The 19126-nt window shown below is 49.5% G+C and overlaps 1 protein-coding gene across 1 annotated transcript in view; it reads right to left on the bottom strand.

Annotated features, from left to right (window-relative positions):
• LOC134372469 (kinesin-like protein KIF19) overlaps positions 1–17681 on the bottom strand; it is a 49386-nt gene extending 31705 nt beyond the window's left edge. Inside the window, exons 1-11 of the mRNA XM_063089961.1 lie at positions 17643–17681; positions 17306–17377; positions 16093–16173; positions 12684–12794; positions 10163–10250; positions 9044–9180; positions 8679–8804; positions 7340–7534; positions 3662–3814; positions 2920–3042; positions 342–492 (exon numbers count right to left, since the gene is read on the bottom strand). Of these exons, the coding sequence (XP_062946031.1) occupies positions 342–492; positions 2920–3042; positions 3662–3814; positions 7340–7534; positions 8679–8804; positions 9044–9180; positions 10163–10250; positions 12684–12794; positions 16093–16173; positions 17306–17377; positions 17643–17681 (1276 nt within the window). The remainder of the gene's footprint in view (positions 1–341; positions 493–2919; positions 3043–3661; positions 3815–7339; positions 7535–8678; positions 8805–9043; positions 9181–10162; positions 10251–12683; positions 12795–16092; positions 16174–17305; positions 17378–17642) is intronic.
• Between the last annotated feature and the right edge of the window lie 1445 nt (positions 17682–19126).

Raw genomic sequence — 19126 nt, 5'->3', positions numbered from 1 at the left:
TAAACAAAAAGGTAGGAGGGTAAAAAGAAAGAGAGAAGAAAGATTTTTTTCTTTAATGAAAAATTAGAAAAAAGAAGAAAAAAGAATCTTCCTCACATTTTACAGGTGAGGAATTAAAGTCAGGTTCTGGGACACACAGGAAGATAGTGGTCTAGTTGGAACTAAAGCCCATGACAGGGCCACTGAGTCACTCTCTGGATGTCAATGTTTGGAGCAAGCCAAGCCCTCAGACAGGAGGAGCAGCCAGCCCATGGGACATGGACAATGGCCACAGAGCCCTGGGGAGGGACGACAAGGTCGTTGGGACCTGTTTGAGGCACCAGATAGGTGCCCAGCTCTACCTTGTGCATCCTGGTTGCTGGGTTCACTTTTCTTCTCCTTTTCTTGCTTCTCAATTTTTGATTTGAGGTGCTCAATCTCCCTGCGCAGGTCAGAGATGACATCCGTGTACTGCGCGATGCGGTAGGAGACGTTCAGCAGGTTGCGCTTGACCTAGCAGAGTGGGACACATGGCCAATGTCAGACCTAGCAGGAACTGCCCCACAAAGGAAATGTTTGAAAGACGATGTATTTACACCAGTAGTATGCAAACACCTTCTGTTATAAAAATGCAAATCAATGCTATTCTGCCTTTAAGAGGAAGTAAATTCTGACAAATGCTACAACATAGGTGAACCATGACATTATGCTAAGTGAATAAACCAGACACAAAAAGACAAATACTGTATGATTCCACCTATATGAGGTCCCTAGAGTAGTCAAATTCACAGAGACAGAAAGCAGAATGGAGCGTGGGGCTTGCTGGTAACACCAAAGTCAAGGGTTTGGATCTTACTGACCTACTGCCAAAAAAAAAGAAAGAAAGAAAATAGAATGGTGGCTGCCAGGGTCTGGGGTGGGGGGAATGGGGCGTTCTTGTTTGACAGGTATAGTGTTTCAATTTGGGAAGATGAAAAAGTTCAGAAGATCAATGATAGTGACGGTTGCACAACAATGTAAATGTGCTTAATACCACTGAACTGTGTGTTTAAAAATGCTTAAAGTGGTAAATTTTACGTTGCACATATGAAGTGTCTTCAAAAAGCTCATGGAAAAATTCAAATTATATTTTCATTCCATTTTTCCATGAACTTCATGAAGTACCCTTATATTTTCAAAATTTTTTCAATTATTCATCAAGAGTTTTTAAAAAAAACCCTCCCACATGTAACCATTGGTATCATTTTAATGTGTACCCTTGTAGATATTTTTCTATGCAGTTTTGTATTTAGAGAGATACGTGAGTGGTTTTTGTGCATTTGGAGAGGAGCTTGGGTTTGGGTGTTTCTGTAAATGGCATCATAGTTCTGTAAATAGCTATTATTCTTTTGCTTGCTTTCTCACCCAACCACGTATCTCAGAGGCCATCTGTCTGCACAAATGGACCCACCACCCTCTCTGTAACAATGCGGAATGTTCCATGGGAGGGATGTACCACAGTTTGCTGATCCCATCCCTTCGACAGGCACTTTGGGGCTTTCTAATGATACCATCTCCTTGAGCACATGGGTGCCTGTTTCTCTTTGGTAAATGTGGAGGAGTGAAATTTCTGGGTCTCAGGGCATATGCACTGTAAGTTTCCCACCCCATTGCTAAGCTCTGAGCTTGTGTGAGAACAGAAACCCAATCATTTTCTGAATCTCTGGTGCTTAGCTCAGAACCAGTTTGTTGACAAATGATAATAATAAAATAATGCTTGGGCTGGCCGATTAGCTCAGGTGGTTAGAGTGCAGCCTTGTAACACCACAGTCAAGGGTTTAGATCCCATACTGGCCAGCTGCAAAAAAACAAAAACAAAAATCAAACAAAAAAAATTCCCATCATATGTTGACCGCTTACTACATGCACTTGCACTGTACATAGCAGCTAATGTGCATTATCTCACTAAATTCTCATACAGCCTTAAGGGACAAATCCTTTGGACTATGCCCAGCAGTGTAGTCAGAGCAACACAGCAGTTTCGTGCATGGGCCTTGGAGCAGGCCCTCTAGGCTCCAACACCACCTCTACCATCTCCAGCTGTTGCTTTATCTCTTGCTATACTTCAGCTGTCCAATCTGTTAATTGGGGATAATAATAGGACCCACCTCCACACAGAGAGCTTACAGTGATACCTAGAGATATGTCCATGTCCTAAACCTCAGAATCTGTAAGTGGGACCTTATTTGGAAAAAGGGTCTTTGAAAATGTAATTAAATCAGGGATCTTGAATTGAGATCATCCTGGATTAGGGTGGGCCCTAAATCCAATGCCGTGGGTTCTTAGAAGAGAAGGGAAGAAACCAAGAGAAGAGGGGAAGGCCTTATAAAGACTGAGGCAGAGATCGGAGCGATGCAGCTGCAAGCCAAGGAAGGCCTGGAGCCGGCTGAGGCTGGAAGAGGCAGGAAGATACTACCCTAGTCCCTCCACAGGGAGCGTGGCCCTGCTGATTCCTGGATCTCAGACTTCTGGCCTATGAGAGAATAGTTTTCTGCTGTTTTAAGTCCCTCAATTGTAGTAACTTGTTACCACAGCCACAGAAAACTAATGCAGATGTTGGTACATAGATAGTGCTTTATGGTTTGCTATTATTTTCATCCTCCCCACTTCAGAGAGGATGAAAGTGGGGCACAGAGGGGTTAATAAACTTATCCAAGGTCACCCAGCTAGGAACAGCAGTAAAGGAGGCAAACAGATGCCGACAAGCTTCAGGGTCTGTATTTGGCAACCACCCCCATACGGCCACCCAGGAGTGGGCAAGTGAGCAAGAGAGTGAGTGAGCAAATGAATGAGTGAATGAGTGAGTGAATGAGTGAATGAATGAGTGAATGAGTGGATGAGCAAATGAATGAGTGGGCGAGTGAATGAGTGAGAGAGTCATCAAGCGAGCAAGTGGCTTACCCTGGTCTTGATGTTCTTCGCCCTGTAGGCGTAGAGCAGGGTGGTCCGTGACTCCTCAAAGCAGGTGCTGGCTGGGCTAATGTGGGCGATCATCACTGTCCGGCTGTTCCCTCCCAGGGCATCCTGCTTGGTGGAAGCCATGGAGTTGGGGTGATGGAGCCTCATGGGCCCCTCTTGCCAAGTGGCACTGGCCCTCCCCCACCCATCACCAGGCCCTCCTGAGGTTCCTGCTCCAAACCCTGAAAAGGATAACTGATACTGGGGACCAGGGGGTCAGTCCTCAAAGAGGTGACTCTTGGGATGAAGTGGGACCTGTTTTAGGCCCCCTATCTGACTTCCCCTCTGATAAGAGCAGATTAGACCAAGAGGTGCAATTTACAGGCACATTTATTTACTGCTTTGCCTATTTGTTTGTGCTGCACCTTGCTGTAGAATGGCAGTTACAGCATTCAGCTCAGTATAAAGGGGGATTTTCTCACCATCAGAGCCGTCCATGATGGGACAGACAGCCTCAGGAAAGTAGTAAGCTCCCTGTCACCAGGGGTATGCAAGCATGGGCTGGACCATAATCAGAGGGATGGATAGAGGGAGTCAGGCAGTGGCTAGAGATGGAGTTTTCCTGCCTTCAGGGTTTCTGGAAGGGCCCTAAGACTCAGGTCTGAGCCTCTCTCAAGGCCAGTATCTCCTGAAAGATGTAGAGTCAACTGCTGCGGCCGGCCCCCTACTGTCCCAGGCTACCTACCTTCAGCAGGCGCGTGAGCTTGCTATCTCGGAAGTTCACATACTGCGACCGGCTGCTGCCTTTCTCGCTGAGTGCATTGATGCAGTTGCCCAGTGCCAGCAGGGAGCGGTTGATGTGTGCACCCTCCTTCATCCTTTTGCCTCGGTTCTGTGTCTACACAGGTAGAAGCCAGGCAAGTGGGGAGATCTTAGTCTTTGCTGCCTGCCATCCCTCCATCCCAATTCCCAGGGGATAGAATAACCCATTCCACACTGGTCCTAAAAGCTTGGGCTCTGCATGCACTGATCACACTCATGAACCTCTGGAACAGAGACACAATGACATAGGATTCTGCAGTGGAGTACTACACAGCTGTGAAAAGGGATGCTATAGAACTATTGACAATCGTTGAAAAGAGGCTCATGGTTAACTGAGGTAAAAACAGGTTAGAGGGGATTCTGTGCAGAGCAACCGCGGTTTTATGAAGTGCTTCTCCCCAACCCTGAAACTTTCTCATCCTTCAGGTCCCCTTCTCAGAGAGCACACCCTGAACTCACTCTCTAAAGGGGAGACTGCAGCACCAGTCACTGCTCTTTCCCATATCTTTCTGTTTATTTTCTTCAAGTCACTTAACTCTGGTGACAATTATCTCACTCTTTTATACACTCAGTGTTTTTCCACCTGCTCCCCCACTACAACGTAAGCTCCATGAGGGCAGAACCCATCAGTCCTGCTGGCCGTGTGTCCCACAGCCCAGGACACTAGCAGGAGCCTGGCCCACTGCAGGTGCTTGATCACTGTGTGCCAAATGAACATCTGTTCATCTGGCTGCCAAATGAAGATGCATGCAGGAGCCTGGGAGAACACACCCCAGACCCCAAACTGCCTTTAGGAAAATGACCTCAAAGGGCAGTCATTATAGGGATTTTTATTTTCTTCCTTTTGCTCATCCATATTTTCCAAATTTTCTGAACTCTCCCTTTCTATTACATTTGGAATCAGAAAAATAATTTTCTTTTCAAGGTCTCGGGTTTTAGAGTCGACTAGGAGCACGATTTGAGAGTGGTTTAAACTGCTTATCTCGGGCAGGGAAGAAGACAGAATAACCACAAAAATACCTTGAACTATTTAAGCCAAGTGAACAGATATGACGTGGGGGAGGCGGGGGGACAGGTAAAGGGGCATGAAAATCAACTACAATGTATACTGAGAAATTAAATTTAAAAAATAAGAAAAAATAAAAAAAGAGAGAAAGCATGAATTAAAAAATAAAAAATAAACTTCTTATCTTGGACAAATCTCCCAGTCTGTCTCAGTTTCCTTACTTGCCCAAAGGAGTAATAATCCCAACTTCAGAGAGTTATGGTGAGGATTTCATGGGATAAAGTGTGTTAACGGCCAGCACAGAGCTGGGCCACCTGAGCAAACAGTAAACATTAGCTGTGTCTTTTATTAAGTGGTGCCCAGTGCTGGGCAGGACATGAGCTGCTGGCATGGCCCAGGCCAGGCTGCTCATGTGTCATGTGTCTGTACTGCAGGGCTAGGGAGGAGGCTTTTTCAGAGACCTTGTGCCCCAGAACAAACTCTTTTGCAAGTGATTTTCTATGTTGAAATGACAGTCTGTGAGAGCCAAGCAGACCCTAGAGACGGTCCACCTCGTTCTGAGTATTACAGCTAAAACACCAAGGCCCAGAGAGGGGCAGTGGCCTGCTCAAAGGCACACAGCAAGTTGGAGCAGAAAGAGAGCAAGGACCCAGGGCCTGGATCCCCTACTGGTACCCTCTCCTTGAGCCAAGCCCTCCTGAGGGCATGGCCAAGACCAGCTGGCTGGACAGCCATGTCCTAGCTCCTGCTCAGGGCCCAGTGCTGTTTCCTATGTCACACTGGGCTGCATCTCCATGAAACTGTCTGCACCCTCATCTGTCTGTATACTAACACCATGTCTTTTATTTTCTGTATCTAGTGCACTGACATTTGGGTCCTTGCTGACCCTGGAGGGACTCTCTCTCCTGGGGTTAGCCAATTCCTAGAGATAGTAAATGGCTCACCTGTGAGCACACATTTCATCTACAAACCAACCAATCAGATTTCACACCCCACCACCTCCTCTAAGGGGCTCCACACTCTGGCCACCATTGACCTGCTCTAATCACCCTAGTGACAGGAACCAGACACCTAGGAACAGCCCTAGGCCCCAAAGTTCACTAAAATTATTCAACTCTCCATTCTTAAGCCTAATTACTTACCCTGCCTCACCTGCTCCTTCCTGCAGAAACCAGAATAAAGGCTCTCGGCCACGTTTTCCCCTTGATCCTCCTGCCTTCTGACCAACCCTGGTGCATCCCGTGTGGCTCTGCATGGCTGTGAGTAACAAACTATCTTCTCAATGGCAGTCGATCCCTGATCTGTTGGCCTCACTGTACCTCAAGTTTTCTATTAATGCACTATATTTTAGGACAGTGTGATGCTGAGCCAGGTGACCAGGCCCTGCTTGTGTCAGCAGCCCAAGCACCAAGGGCAGGGCTAGGCACAGAGCAGCGAGGGAGCAAACAAGTGAAGCTACTCAATGATCACTCAAACCCCAAAGATACAGAGCACACGGTGCAAACTGGACAGCAAATATCACGGCAGTGGAAAGCACGGTCTGGGGTCAGGTTTCCCCAGATTCAGAGTTCGGCTCCACCGTGGGATACCTTTGTGCACAGCAAGCCACATCATCCCCCAAGTCATAGCCTCCACACTGTAAAATAGGCATGACGCTGCCCACCTTGATCTGTCTCAGGGATGGTTACCTGGACTATGAATGATTAGCGCCTGGTGCCTTAAAGGGGTGTGGAAAATGTCACTTGTTGATAGTATGATTGTTATTCTGCCACCACCTCCATCAAGCTCCTTCTCTGTCCCTGGTCCTGGGCTGGGTTCCTGCCCTCAGGGAATGCTCAGGCCACTGGGGTAACAGGCAGGGAGCACAGTGCCTACTCCCAGTGACAGGTACAGTGAAGGAAAGATGAGCCAGGAGTTTGGGGGAGGAGCACCGGGGCTGGTTTCCTCAGCAGCGACTGTGAGCGGGGCTGCAACCGTGTCATGCCATAGTGAATTGTGTACCACCCTCCCAACACCCACGCTCTGCACATGCTGTTCCCTCCACCTGAAATGCTCTTCCTTGTGCTCCACCAAACTCCTACACTTGACCTTAACCAAAAGACCAAGAAGCAATACCCACTAAACTCCTAATGACCCTCTCAGACTCAGCCCTCAGAAACCACAACCACCACCCCACCCTCCTCTGTGCTCCCACAGCCTCTGTGCAGACCCTGAATCCCAAAGCACATGCCTCCCTGTGCTGCAATTATCTGCTCACATGCCCGTCTCCCCGGGAGACTCTGAGCTCCCCGAGGGCAAGTCTGGGTGTCGTTCACCTTTGTGTCTCTAGTGCCCAGGAAGAGCCCTGCCATGCAGTGAGCCCTTCATAAACACTGGCTCAATGGCTCCCTCATGCAACTCTTGTTGAGAATTCATTCACTTGACAAACATTTAGTGAGCCCCTCTTCTAAGCCAGGTGTTGTTCTAGGTGCTGAAGACAGGGTTGGACAAGGGCAGACAAGGTCCTGCCCACAGATTTGTGGGGTGACAGACACACAGTGAGTAATTATAGTGAAGTTTGAAAAGGGGTGGTGGGAATGCCAGAGGGACCAGAACCTGGGACGCCCGCTCAGAGCCTGCCAGGTCCACCATGAAGAGCCTCCCAACGTGCACTTCCTCCACCAGGTCTGTGCTGCGGCTCTGCTGATGCACGGTGACCTGCAGCACAGCGTGGGAGCGGGACGACGTCTTGTTGGTGGCCGTGGGCTCCTGTGTGCGCTGCCGGTTGCCCTTGGTGAGGAGCTGCATGATCTGAGGACAGAGTGCAAGCAGACAGGTGGTCGAGGGCTGCTGGAGTGGTCACATGCACCCTCCAGAAACACCTGGCCAAGAGAAGAGGGGGTGGGATGCTTATGGCAGAACCTCATCAGGTGGAAGCCATTTCTGGTTTGTGGTATGAAGTGATTAATTAATTGAGTCAAGTAATTGAGCAGGAAGGCAGATTCCTGACACTTGTACTGTCCCCTCTCCTTCCTCCACCCATGGCAGACATCACCAATGGAGAACCCACCTCTTCTCCCCAGAGCTGAGAGCAGTCCCAGAACCCTTTTTACTATAGAACTCCAGGCAGTTATATCAATTCGCTGGAGTTAGCAGGTGGGCTGAAACCCATTTGCCATGCAAACAGCAAAATCAAGATGACAAGCCTCTTCTGAGCCCCTACCATGTGCCATACTCATGCTAGGACTGCAGAGTATGTATGGAGAGAAGACCAACACAGTCATTGTGATTACACAGTACACAAGAAAGCTGCCCCTCACCCCAAGCTCAGAAGAAACAATGGTAAGGGCAGGTAGATTCTGGTGCCTGGGCCAGCCTGTCTGGAGCACATGGTCAATAAGGGCTGAAGTTGAGAGATCTGTACTGGTTCCAGAGGAAATAAGAAACCACTGAAGGTTTTGCCAGAAGGTAGGAGGCCCAACCATATCTGTTTTAGGAAGCCCAGCCTGGGGGCACTGTGGAGTGTGGGCTGCCATAGAGAGAGATTGGAGGTAGACAGAAAAGACAGAGGGCTGTAGAAATGTTTACAATTTGCCTTCATTAAGGAAACAATTATTAGGATCAGGGATGACCAATAGATTTCAGACCTGAGCCAACTCTGATTGGTTGCGACTGCCTGGAGAGCTGTGTTGAAAAGGATCTGAACCTGTGACTGGAGAAAGGGAACAATATGTGATCAATTGGTGATGTCTGCCCTGAGTGCTGGCTAGGAGGGAGAGACATGGTGCAGATGTTTGCCATTCCCTTACATCAAGTCCAGATGCTTGGAAACAACTTTGGAGCTGCGTGTCAGTCTCTGCACAGTGAGCTCAAGTGAGAAGGACTTTGTGAGCTCTGGTGTATGTGGCTGCCATAGCTGAGCCATGTTTCCTCCATGAGTCCCTGTGACCCTTACCTCTTGGGCATTTGAGGTGGAGACCTCCATGATGCCTGCAATCTGGATGCTGCCCCTAGAATCTTCCCTTAGTTCCAGAAACTCTGAGGATGGATTCAAGAGATCTCGGATCACTTCATTATAAATCTGAGGTGCAACAGAAAGGTTGGCAACACAGTGTGAAAGAAGTACAAGGACTTACATACCACTGGGGCTTTGAGACTGCAGAGAAATTTTGACCCTGAAGGCTGGGGCTTTCCACGAGGCCAAACAGAATTTTGGGGTAACACGCAGTGCTGAGGACTTCACAGGCACAGTTACATTTGGTCTGGTGTGACCACGCCCATTTTGAAGCCAAAGCAACTGAGGCAGGTGGGCAGGCTCACCTCAAAGTAAGACATGGACACGCTGTAGTCCATGTTGTCACGGGTCTGTTCAATGACCTGGAAGAGGTCCGTGAGGGTCTGCAGGTAGACACCAGGCTCCGCATCCTTGCCTAGCATGGTGTGGGTCTTCCCTGTGCCTGTGAGAAGGTGGGGGGTGGGGGACTCCTGAGTTGAGCTGAGACACTTTGCCCAGATGCACTGGCCATTAAGAAACAGGTAAACCCGCGTGGCATCTGTTCACACCAGCTGCCTTTATTGTGCAAATGGAATGTGTACACTCTAACATGTTCATTTTCCATTTTGGAAACAAACCAACCAACTGTGTGAACAATCTGATGACTACTCTGTGGAAGAAAACCTGAATTCAGGGAGGAAAACTGGAAAGATAATAAGCAGAAGTGTAGATAGTACTAGAGTGGAAAAACCATGAGAAATTCTGTCCTTTTTTCCAAACTCTCTTTCTGGATATTTGTGTTCTCATAACAAGGGAATTAACACATTACACTTTTTAGAAGGTGCCTCTCTGCAGGGGATGCGTGACTTCCTCCTTACCTGTTTGCCCCACATAGGCAAGGACCAGATTGCTATTTTCTTCACTAAAGCCTGGCACATAGTAGGTGCTTGTTAACATTTGTTGAATGAATAAATGAGAGATAAATGAGCTGTGGCTTTGGGCAAGGCACTTCTCAGGGCCTCCATTTCCCCATCTGCACAACTCCCTATCTGCACAGAGATAGGGTTAGGGCTGAGCCCAACTGGCTCTGACCCTCTGTAATTCTAGTTTTCAGGGGTGAGAGAAGTAGCTTAGCTTTGCAAACACTTGTCAAGCCCAACTTGTAATTGCAGAAAAGAAATCCGTGGGTTCTCTTGGGCAGCCAATTGTGGGCTTGGGCTGAATTCCAGAATCACTCCCAACAGCTGCATGACCTTGGGGAAGTCACTTTATCTCCGAGGCTCAGTTTTCTCATCTCACTGTACCTGCCTTTCAGGGCTGCTGAAAGGATGGAAGGAGCAGATGAATGCAGAGAGCTCAGCATGTAGTAGGTGCTTTGTGCTGTTTAGAAGAGCTCTGCTGCCACCAACCCCATTCACTCCAAGAGACACTGCCCTCGACAGTACCTGAGGGGCCGTAGGCAAACACTGTTGCATTGTATCCAGAAATGATGCCTTCCACTAGATGCTGGATGGTGGCACAGTACACATCTTCCTGAGGAGAAACAGAAGGACAGTCAAATGACAGCCCAACCAGAGTCAGAGCTGTTTGGAAGGAATAGGTGTATGGTGTCTGTAAATGTTCTATCTCTCTGGACATATACTGGGACATATATCAGGAGAGGAAAGTCTAGAAAGAGCTTGGGCATTACATGTGCCTGGGTTCCAGTCCCAGTCCTGTAGCTGTGCAGCTTGGGCACACTGTCTCAGCTGTGACGAGCATCATGATGGGAGACGATGCTGATCTAACTTGGTGGTTTCAAAGGAGGATTAAGTGAGAAGGTATGTGAGAGCTCCCACCATGAGTTAGGTACTAAACACATGTAAGTCTTTTTCAGGGCTTCTTTAAAAATTGAGAGAAATCGAAAAGATGCAAGGGACTGGAAGACAGCCATGGCATTTGGAAGTCTGTGAATAGCATCATGACCCCTCTTAATGGGACAAAACTGGCGCCAGGGAGTAAAAATTTCAAGCAGGCAGAAGTTGATATAAGGTATCAATACCTAGCAATAGGTGTGTGGGGATAGTGAGCTCCCCATCCATAGGGGTATTCAAGAAAGGACCCCCTACAGGGCTGGTGTATAAGGGTGTGTAGGTTTGGCTGGACTTGACAGAAACAGTGGTCACCACTTCCTGTGCACTTCTTGAGTGCCTACCCTGCTCATCACTTCATCTAACTGTCCCCACAGCCCTGACTGGTCACCCAACTTGCAGAAGGTAGAGGCAGCCTCCAGGCGCAAGTTGGACAGACTCCAAAGCTGAAACTGCTTTCCTCTGGCTTTGGACTTATATAGTCTGAGACTGAATCCTGGTTCAGCAACTCTCTAGCTGTGTGACCTCAGGCAGGTCGTTGGCCTCCTTAAGCCTCAGTTTCCTCATCTGTAAAATAAGGATAATATTACGTGTATTTTATAGGGTTGCTATAAGTGTTGCAAAATGATGTATGTCAAGCCCTTGAGCAAAGCTCTTGGCATGTAGTAGCTGCTCAATGAATGTTAATGATAAAATCCCCTCTACTTTCAATTCTACGAAGATCTTGAGAGTAAAACAAGCCTGGCTGCCCAGATAGTAGTTGGAGCTGCCATTGCTGAGGACATCCATTCTGCTTTATAATCATGACTGTGTCCTGAATCAAGGGGGAGATTCCTAATGGCAACACGTGGCTGATGTGTTCTGAGCAGGCTCTTTTAGTGTGCTCAGCATCCTTCCTGAGATGCTGTCCATGTTAATTCGGCTGCCAGGGTCCAGTGGGCAGATAAGAGGGGACTAGGGTGTAATGAAGGAAAAGAAAGTGTGGTAGGTTAAGGCTAGCCACAAATTCTTTGCCATTTCTCCACTGAGATGTTGAGTTTAATTCCGCACCCCTTGAATCGAGCCAGACTTAATGACTGGCTTGACCAGTAAAGTGTGGCAGAAGCAAGGCCATGCCAGTTGTGGGCCAGACCTTTAAGAGATCTGGCAGCTTCTGCTGGGTCCTCTTGTAGCTCTGAGGCCACCATGCTGTGAGGAAGCCCAAGCCACATGAAGATACACACAGGTGCTCCAGTTGGCAGCACGGCAGAATCCCAAGCCAATGACAGAATCCACTTAGAGCCAAGTGAGTGACATAACGGACACTTGTCCCAGTAGAGCTTTCGGATGACTATATCCCTGTCTGCCTGACACCCTGCATGTCTGACTGCAGCCATGTGAGAGTGCGCCCAGCAGTTCCTGGTCAACCCACAGGACCATGAAAGATGACAATAAATGGTAGTTTTAGGCCACCCAGCTTTGGAGTGATTTGTTCTACAGCAACAGATAACTGGGAGAGAACTTTGCACACCTGGGCCTGGGGCTTCTTAGAAATTGAAGGTTTGATGCAGGATGCAAGGGGAACCCCCAATCTGTCACTTCAATGTGCGAAGGGAAATCACTTGGGTGCAGGGGTTAGTGTGAGCATAGAAACCTGCGTCCTTCACTGGCCAAACAGTCCCCAGTCTCCACCACCCTGTGGATATGATATTCCCTCTGTGAGAGGCCTGGGTTCAAGTCCCACCTGCCCAGCTCAGGAGTGAGTGTCCTTCACTCTGTCACTCCTCCCTGAGTCCTGGCTCCCCTCTGTGACATGGGGTAACAAGGTCCCTCTCCCAAGTAAGGTCAGGTGATAACATTGGTCAGCATTTTGCCCTTAGCAGGGGGGTGGTGACGTGAAGGACTAGGAGGGAGTGTGACCAAACACTGTGTCCAAATGCCCAGCTCTGGGCCTCACTGTGTGACCTGTGGGAGCCTCAGTCCCTTCCCCTGTGAAATGGGTACGATAAAGCCTCTGCCTGGATCCCTTTCCTTCCCATGTGAAAAGACAGGGCCAAGAGGGCCTGGCCACCAAGTCCTCCCAGGGAGGGCTCCAGCCTAACAGGGGACCAAGGGAGTAGGAGGGGTGGGTGGGCACCTGGGATGCGTGCTGGTCGAAAACAGTGTCAAAGATGAAGGTTCGTTTGCGGGGCCGGTGTGTGCGCAGCGTGTCCTCAGGGTCCTCACCAGGGTCCACAAGCACCACCGTCTTGGAGCAGTGAGAGGGAGGGGTGGGGGAGGGGCCAGTCAGAACCAGCTAGGATCTGCACCTCAGGAAGATGCCAGGCCTGGCCCCTGCCCTTGACCACATCCAAGGCCTTGGTCCAGGTCCAAGAAGGGCTGCAGGCCTCTGTGCACGCACCTCAATCCCTGGCACCCTCTCCACTTGTATTCTGAGGCCTGCGGGGCTCTGCCGCCCAGCTCCTACACACTCACCACTCAGTCCAGCAGCCCAGCACTCCCATCCAGCAGCCATGCCTGGGTGCTACCAGCTCGGTGACCACAACCCCAGCATAACACAACCCCCCTGGTCCCAGTGCCCCACAGTGACAAGCCCTTTGATGGATTAATGGGACCAGGGATGGGAAGGGGCTCTGTAAACTGTAGGGTGCTGCACTGGCCACTATGCTGCAGTGCTCTTTCCATGAGATCCTGAGTCTTTCCATGCCTTGACCTCACCTGGGTCTTGCTCAGGGGGATAAGCCACCCACAGGAAAGGGGAGAACAAAAGGACCCAACCAAGCTCTGCAACCTGCTCTTTGTTTCTCTGAGAGCCTAGGCTGCCCCAGGGCCATCTCTGATCTCATATAAATACATAATTATGAAGCAAAGTGCATTAGAGTCTCTGGGGACAGAGAGGTTCAGAGGATCCTTTCCCAGGGAATTGAGGGGGTGGGGACAGGGGCAATTAGAAACCAAGTTACTCTGGTGGTTATTCTGGTTCCCTGGCTGGTGGGGGATTTAGGAGCTGAGGCACCTGAGAGGAACCACAGACTTAGCAGGGCACAACTGGACAGGATCAAGAGCCCCGCCATCTGACCACCCCACCCGACCCTCCCTCAGTTCTCTTCTTTGGAAACTGAGATCCCAGGAGACCAGGGCCTGCCAGAGGTTCTTGGGGAGTCAGTGGCGGGGCTGGACCAGGTCCCTGGGCTGCTCCTGGCTTCTGGCCAGCACTTTTTCCATAACATAAGCTAACTTTCTTTTCCTTTATGCTTTTCTTCTCCTTCCAAGGAAGGAGATGATCAAAGGATAGGATGACACGGTGGGCAGCTCCCTTCCCCCACACCCCGACTGCATGTAATCGGATATGTCCCCAGCCAAGGGGCTCCCAGCCCAGCACAGGGAGGGTTGGGTGGGATGCTAGTGTTTAAGAAAGCAAGCTCTGGAACCCTGAAGCCTAGTGTCCCATCCTGGCTCCACCACTCACTAGCTAGGAGGCCATGGGCAAGCTACCTCAACTCTCTGGGCCTCAGTTTTCTCATCTGTAAAATGGAGGTGATAACCCACCGCTAAGGTGAGGAGTAAATGAGATCATGCACAGGGCTAAGCCTGGGTGTTCAAAATACAACAACCACATTGGGTCTCGGACCAGAAAAATGTTTTCCTTTTGTTATAAAGAACATTATTAAGAAAAATCAGCAAAATTTGAATGCATCTGTAGATTAGATAACATGAAATCAGCATGAACTTCCTGATTTCGATCACGGTACTGAGGTCATATACAAGAATGTTCTTGTTTTTAAGAAACACACTGAAATGTTTGGGTGTGGAGAGGCATTGTGCCCCAACTTACTCCAAATGGTCCAGAAAAAAGGAGTTTGTACACATGGGGAGAGAGAGCAAATGTGGTAAAAAGTTAACATTTGGGAAATCTGGATGCAGGGAATGCTGGAGCTCTTTGTAAGATTCTTGCCACCTTACCATTAGTCTGAACTTACTTCAAAATAAAAAGTTAAAAGAAAACATGAATATACTACAACATGGATGAACCTCAAAAACATGCTAGGTGAAAGAAGCCAGATGCAAAAGGCTGCATATTGTATGATTCCATTCATATGATATGACCTGAATCTATAAATGGAAAGCAGACTGGTGGTTGCAGGGGTTGGAGAAGGGGAGATGGGGAGTGACTGCTAATGGGTGTGGCGTCTCCTTTAGGGGTGATTAAAATGTTTTGCAGATAGAGGTGGTGGTTGCACAACATTGTGGATGGACTAAATGCCACTGAATTGTTTGTTCACTTTGGTGAATTTTACATTATGCAAATTTCACCTAAATTTTTTTAAAAAGTGAGCTGTGTCTTTGGTACAGAGCGAAGCAAGACTTCCACAAAGCCCACAATCCCTGCCCACCCCGACTTGCCCCAATTCTTATAGCTGATTCTCTGGGTTTTTTGGTCTCTGAGTAACATGGCGCCTTAATCAGTCTTCTGCAACTGACTTCACCAGCTCTTTGTCAGTTCCTGACTCGCCTCTGTGCACCATGAGGATTTAGCTCACCCGGCCCCACCTCCCAGTGCAGTTATATCGTGAATTTAGTTAGATCAACATTCATGTTTGCATATTAAGTCGACATAAACTCTCCTTTCCTGAAAAACTTTTTGTTCCCCTCAGTTTAACAACTGTCTTCTTTTATTTGCTTAGATTTTTTCTGAACTCAACACTAATTCACCCCCCCCTTTTGACAACTGTCCACTCCCCCAGGGGTGCTCACATACCTGAGACACTCATTTCACCTTCCTGCAGGCATCACTCCCCCAACCTCCTGACTTGCTGCTCAGGACTGGGTGCCCCACTGGGGTGGGCAGCTATTGACCAGCATCTGGGGCCTTTTGCCTCGATGCAAACATACTCCACGAGCCGCGTTTCATTTCTCACAGAAGCTGCCTTTCTAACGGTGAATGGGAAAATCTGATCCACTTGACAAAATTTTGTTTTGCCCCAAATTTGGCATTTATTCTCGCAAGTTACAACCAAGGGCACAAACATTTCTAAACTGTGTCAATAGCTCAGCTTCTGAGCCTGTTTCTAAGAAGCAGAAATCCTGGGCCATGTGGCAGGTGCCAGTTCCCTACCCCCACAGAATCACAAGGGGCCCTTTTCAACAACACAGATGTAGCCCCAGAACTGTTAGAACTGCCCTCTCCTCTCACACGGACCAGCCCAAGCCCACTCCTGCTTCGGGGTGCCAGCTCTCCCCTCAGCCTGACACCTCCACCTCCTCAAGGTCATCAGAGAGGCTTTGCCTGATCCCCTTGACACTTTCTTTTTCTTCGTGGCACTGGACTCCCCCTGACATTATACATTTATTTGCTAATTGTCTGCCCCCCACCCCAGAAAGTTAGCTTGGAGGGGGTGGGCCCCTAAACTGGAACCTGGCCACTGTGAGCACTCCACGTTAACATTTGTTGAGTGATGAATGGAAGAGTAATATAGATAAAGCGTGCACAGTAGGGTGAGCTTTGTGACCACCTTGCACATGTCCTCTGTGTTCCCCAGCCTTACCTGGTCCCCCACTTTGTGGGCGATGACGGTGCCTCCCTCCTCCAGTTCTGCATCATTGAGTGGGCGGATTCGAAGCGCCACCTGTGGGCAGGACACCTGAGCAGCTGTGTTCTGAGGGACCCATCAGAGATTGCTCCCTCTTCTTCCTCGAACACCAAGACCTCCAGCCTATAACTCTCCCTCTTGCCCTCCTCTCCCTCCTTCTTGTTCTTCCTTCCTCCTCCTGTGATCTTCAGGCTCTTATGGAAGAAGTGAAGGCAACAGCTAAGCCGAAGCACTCCCTCAAGCTCTGTTCTAACCTCTTCTTAATACTTACAGGAGGTTGTTCACGCCTTGCAATAACCCTTGGAGAGGAGAACATGGTTACAGTAACCCTCACTGGACAAATGGGGAGACCGAGACACAGAGAGGTGAAGTAACTTGGCCAAGGTCACACAGCTGCTGAGGGAACTGACTACCTTGCCTGTTTTACCCTCGACCAGAAGAGATGCAAACCAAGCACGGCCCTTCATACCAGTGAGCACTTTCAGAAGCACTGAAAGCCCTGGTGAGCACTGTTTCCCGAGTGGAGAGCCATGGCCTTTGCCTGCCCCCTCCCCTTTTCTAAGGGAGGCCCACCAGAAGCCTCTGGGATAAGACTGACCCTAGGCCTCAAATCCACCTTGACCACATATGAGCTGTGGCCCCCTCTGGACCTGTTTCCTCCTCTGTAAAATGGGGCAAGTTCCTCTGGTAGAAACAGTAGCTATGGTTCTCCCTGAGAGGCAATCATGACTGGGTTTCTCTATAACCAGCCTACAGGTCTGAAGCAAGTCCCTGGCCTTGGCTCACTCAACCGTCAGATGGGCTGTTTCAAGTTGCCCAACAGGGGGTCCTGGGTCAGGCCCAGGGTAGGGGCTGACGAGCACAGTGCCCATCCACCCCATCTGGGGGTCCCAGTCCAGGCCCTGAGCTCCTGAGGGCAGGGGTGAAATGGATGTCTAGAGGCTCGGGGTGAAAAGGGGGTGGTATAGAGGGGGTCAGCTAGGCCCAGAAGGGAGAGTAGACAGCAGAAGCAGGGCCCTAGGCTCTGGGACCTGGGCTGATTACCAGAGACCTGACCCAAGCCCAGGAGGTGCTGGGGAGGAGGGTCAGGGGAGGTGAGGACAGGAGGAGGCAGCTTCACTTGGCATGCGCAGCTGAGACCAGCAGGGGACTTGCAGGGGTAGCTCACCACTAGCTGCTGGTCCTTGGGCTCCATCTCTCTCAAGGCAGGGCTACCCAGGGCTGGGGAGGGGCCGGTGGCCTGGTGGGAGGACACGCGGCCAGCGGGGGGACGCTTTCCCTGCTGTTCTGGTGGAGGCAGACCTCTCTGCACTCAGCCCTGCCCTGCCCAGGTGACATCAGCTGGGTCCCAGGGGACTGGGACTAGCACCACAGTTTACAAAGCTGGCCTCGCCCCTAACACTCTCTGCTCTCCTCGGACAGGACAGCTCACGTGGTTTGGGTGGGCCCCTGGCAGCAGGGCAGCCCTCCTGATGGCATCTGCACATAAAGACAGTGCCACGCACCTGTGGAGCCTCTCTGTCCCGGCACTCATATAATGCCATGGCAACCCCAGGGCTTCAATATGCCTCATCTGATCTACAGGTGAGCCTGCCTGAGACCCATCCAGGATGGCAGACAAGGGTTACAACTGTTCTTTGCAGGGTGGGATCCCCCTCTCCCACCTTGAGCCCAGGACAGGGGGCTGCCACAGGAATGGCCTGAAAACCACCTCAGGGGCCCCCTCACACAGAGGGCTTTGTGCCTTTCGATCTTTTCCACCATAGGGGACAAACACCAACAGCTAACTAAAGCTTAATGACATAATCTCAGCTACAAATGCTTTTTCCAAAGATGACTTTCTAAAACAACCTTGAAACGACCTTCATTTCTGATGTTAAGATATGACTTCCAACTCCTTTTCCCACACTGTCAGTCTGCACTGCACCCAAGGCCTGATTCTGACAGTGATCAGGCATATTTACTGCTTAAATGCTGTGTTCAACTTTTCCACTGTAGTCCCTGGGGAAGTCACTGCACTGTGAACTCACACAACCAAGGCAGACTGCACCTGCAGCTAGCCAGAGTGCAAGATGACAGCACCATCCCTGCTAAGAGCCAGGGCTGGTGTCAAAAACCAGAAATTGCTCCTGCATTTTGATAGAACTCAAACAAAGACTGGATCCATGAAGTACAAATATGAAAAGTCCAGCTTAATAAATTTACCTACAGAGCCTAAAGGACTGCAGAGGCCCATTCATATCAGGGCAGAGACTGTGCCGGAGGTTATGTCTGCTGTCCAAGACTGGTCCTGATTGCAACTTTTTCTTCCACCTTTGCTTTATTATTGTTTTTTGGTGGCTGGCCAGTACAGGGAACCAAACCCTCAACCTTAGGCTGTGCTCAGCTGAGCTCACCAGCCAGCCACCAGAACTTTTTCTTAAGCCAACCACTCAGTTTAACTGTGTTGAGCATGTGTTTGGCCACATTCACCTTCTCTTCCTCAGTGTCCAGGTCAATGCTGAGCCCCAGGAAACCTTTACCGTGTGAATGAGGGGGAGAACAACCCTCTAACATCTATGCCCCTCTTCAATAAAAGGAGAACAAGGCTCCAACCTCTGACCCACAAGAAACTTGGAGAGCCCTCGTGTACAGGCTCCAGCAGTCATCTGGCGACCAGACCAAGACAAGGCCAGAACCGAGGGCCCCAGGCCCACCTCAGCGCCCCCTGGGCCTGTAACCACTGGCGACACCAGTACTTGGGAACTTCCTCTACAAAAGGCTGGCCCTGGGAAATCCACTTCTCCAGCAGAAGAGAGTTAAAGCAAGCACAAGTGTTTCAGAAATGCTTTTATTTACAAATTATGTAAAACAATTACAATTAGTATGTTTAAAACAGTGAAAAGTTAATTTTTTGAAAGCTGTTAAAAAATCTGTTAATGTGATAGAACTGTGTGCCTTTTCCTTTTTACTGCCATAAAATTAGAAAAACTGTGTCTTAGTATACTAG

Source organism: Cynocephalus volans, chromosome 3, assembly GCF_027409185.1.
Source record: "Cynocephalus volans isolate mCynVol1 chromosome 3, mCynVol1.pri, whole genome shotgun sequence".
Classification (NCBI taxonomy): domain Eukaryota; kingdom Metazoa; phylum Chordata; class Mammalia; order Dermoptera; family Cynocephalidae; genus Cynocephalus; species Cynocephalus volans.
The sequence above is the reverse complement of the archived record's forward strand: the minus strand, read 5'-3'. Positions and strand labels throughout refer to the sequence as shown.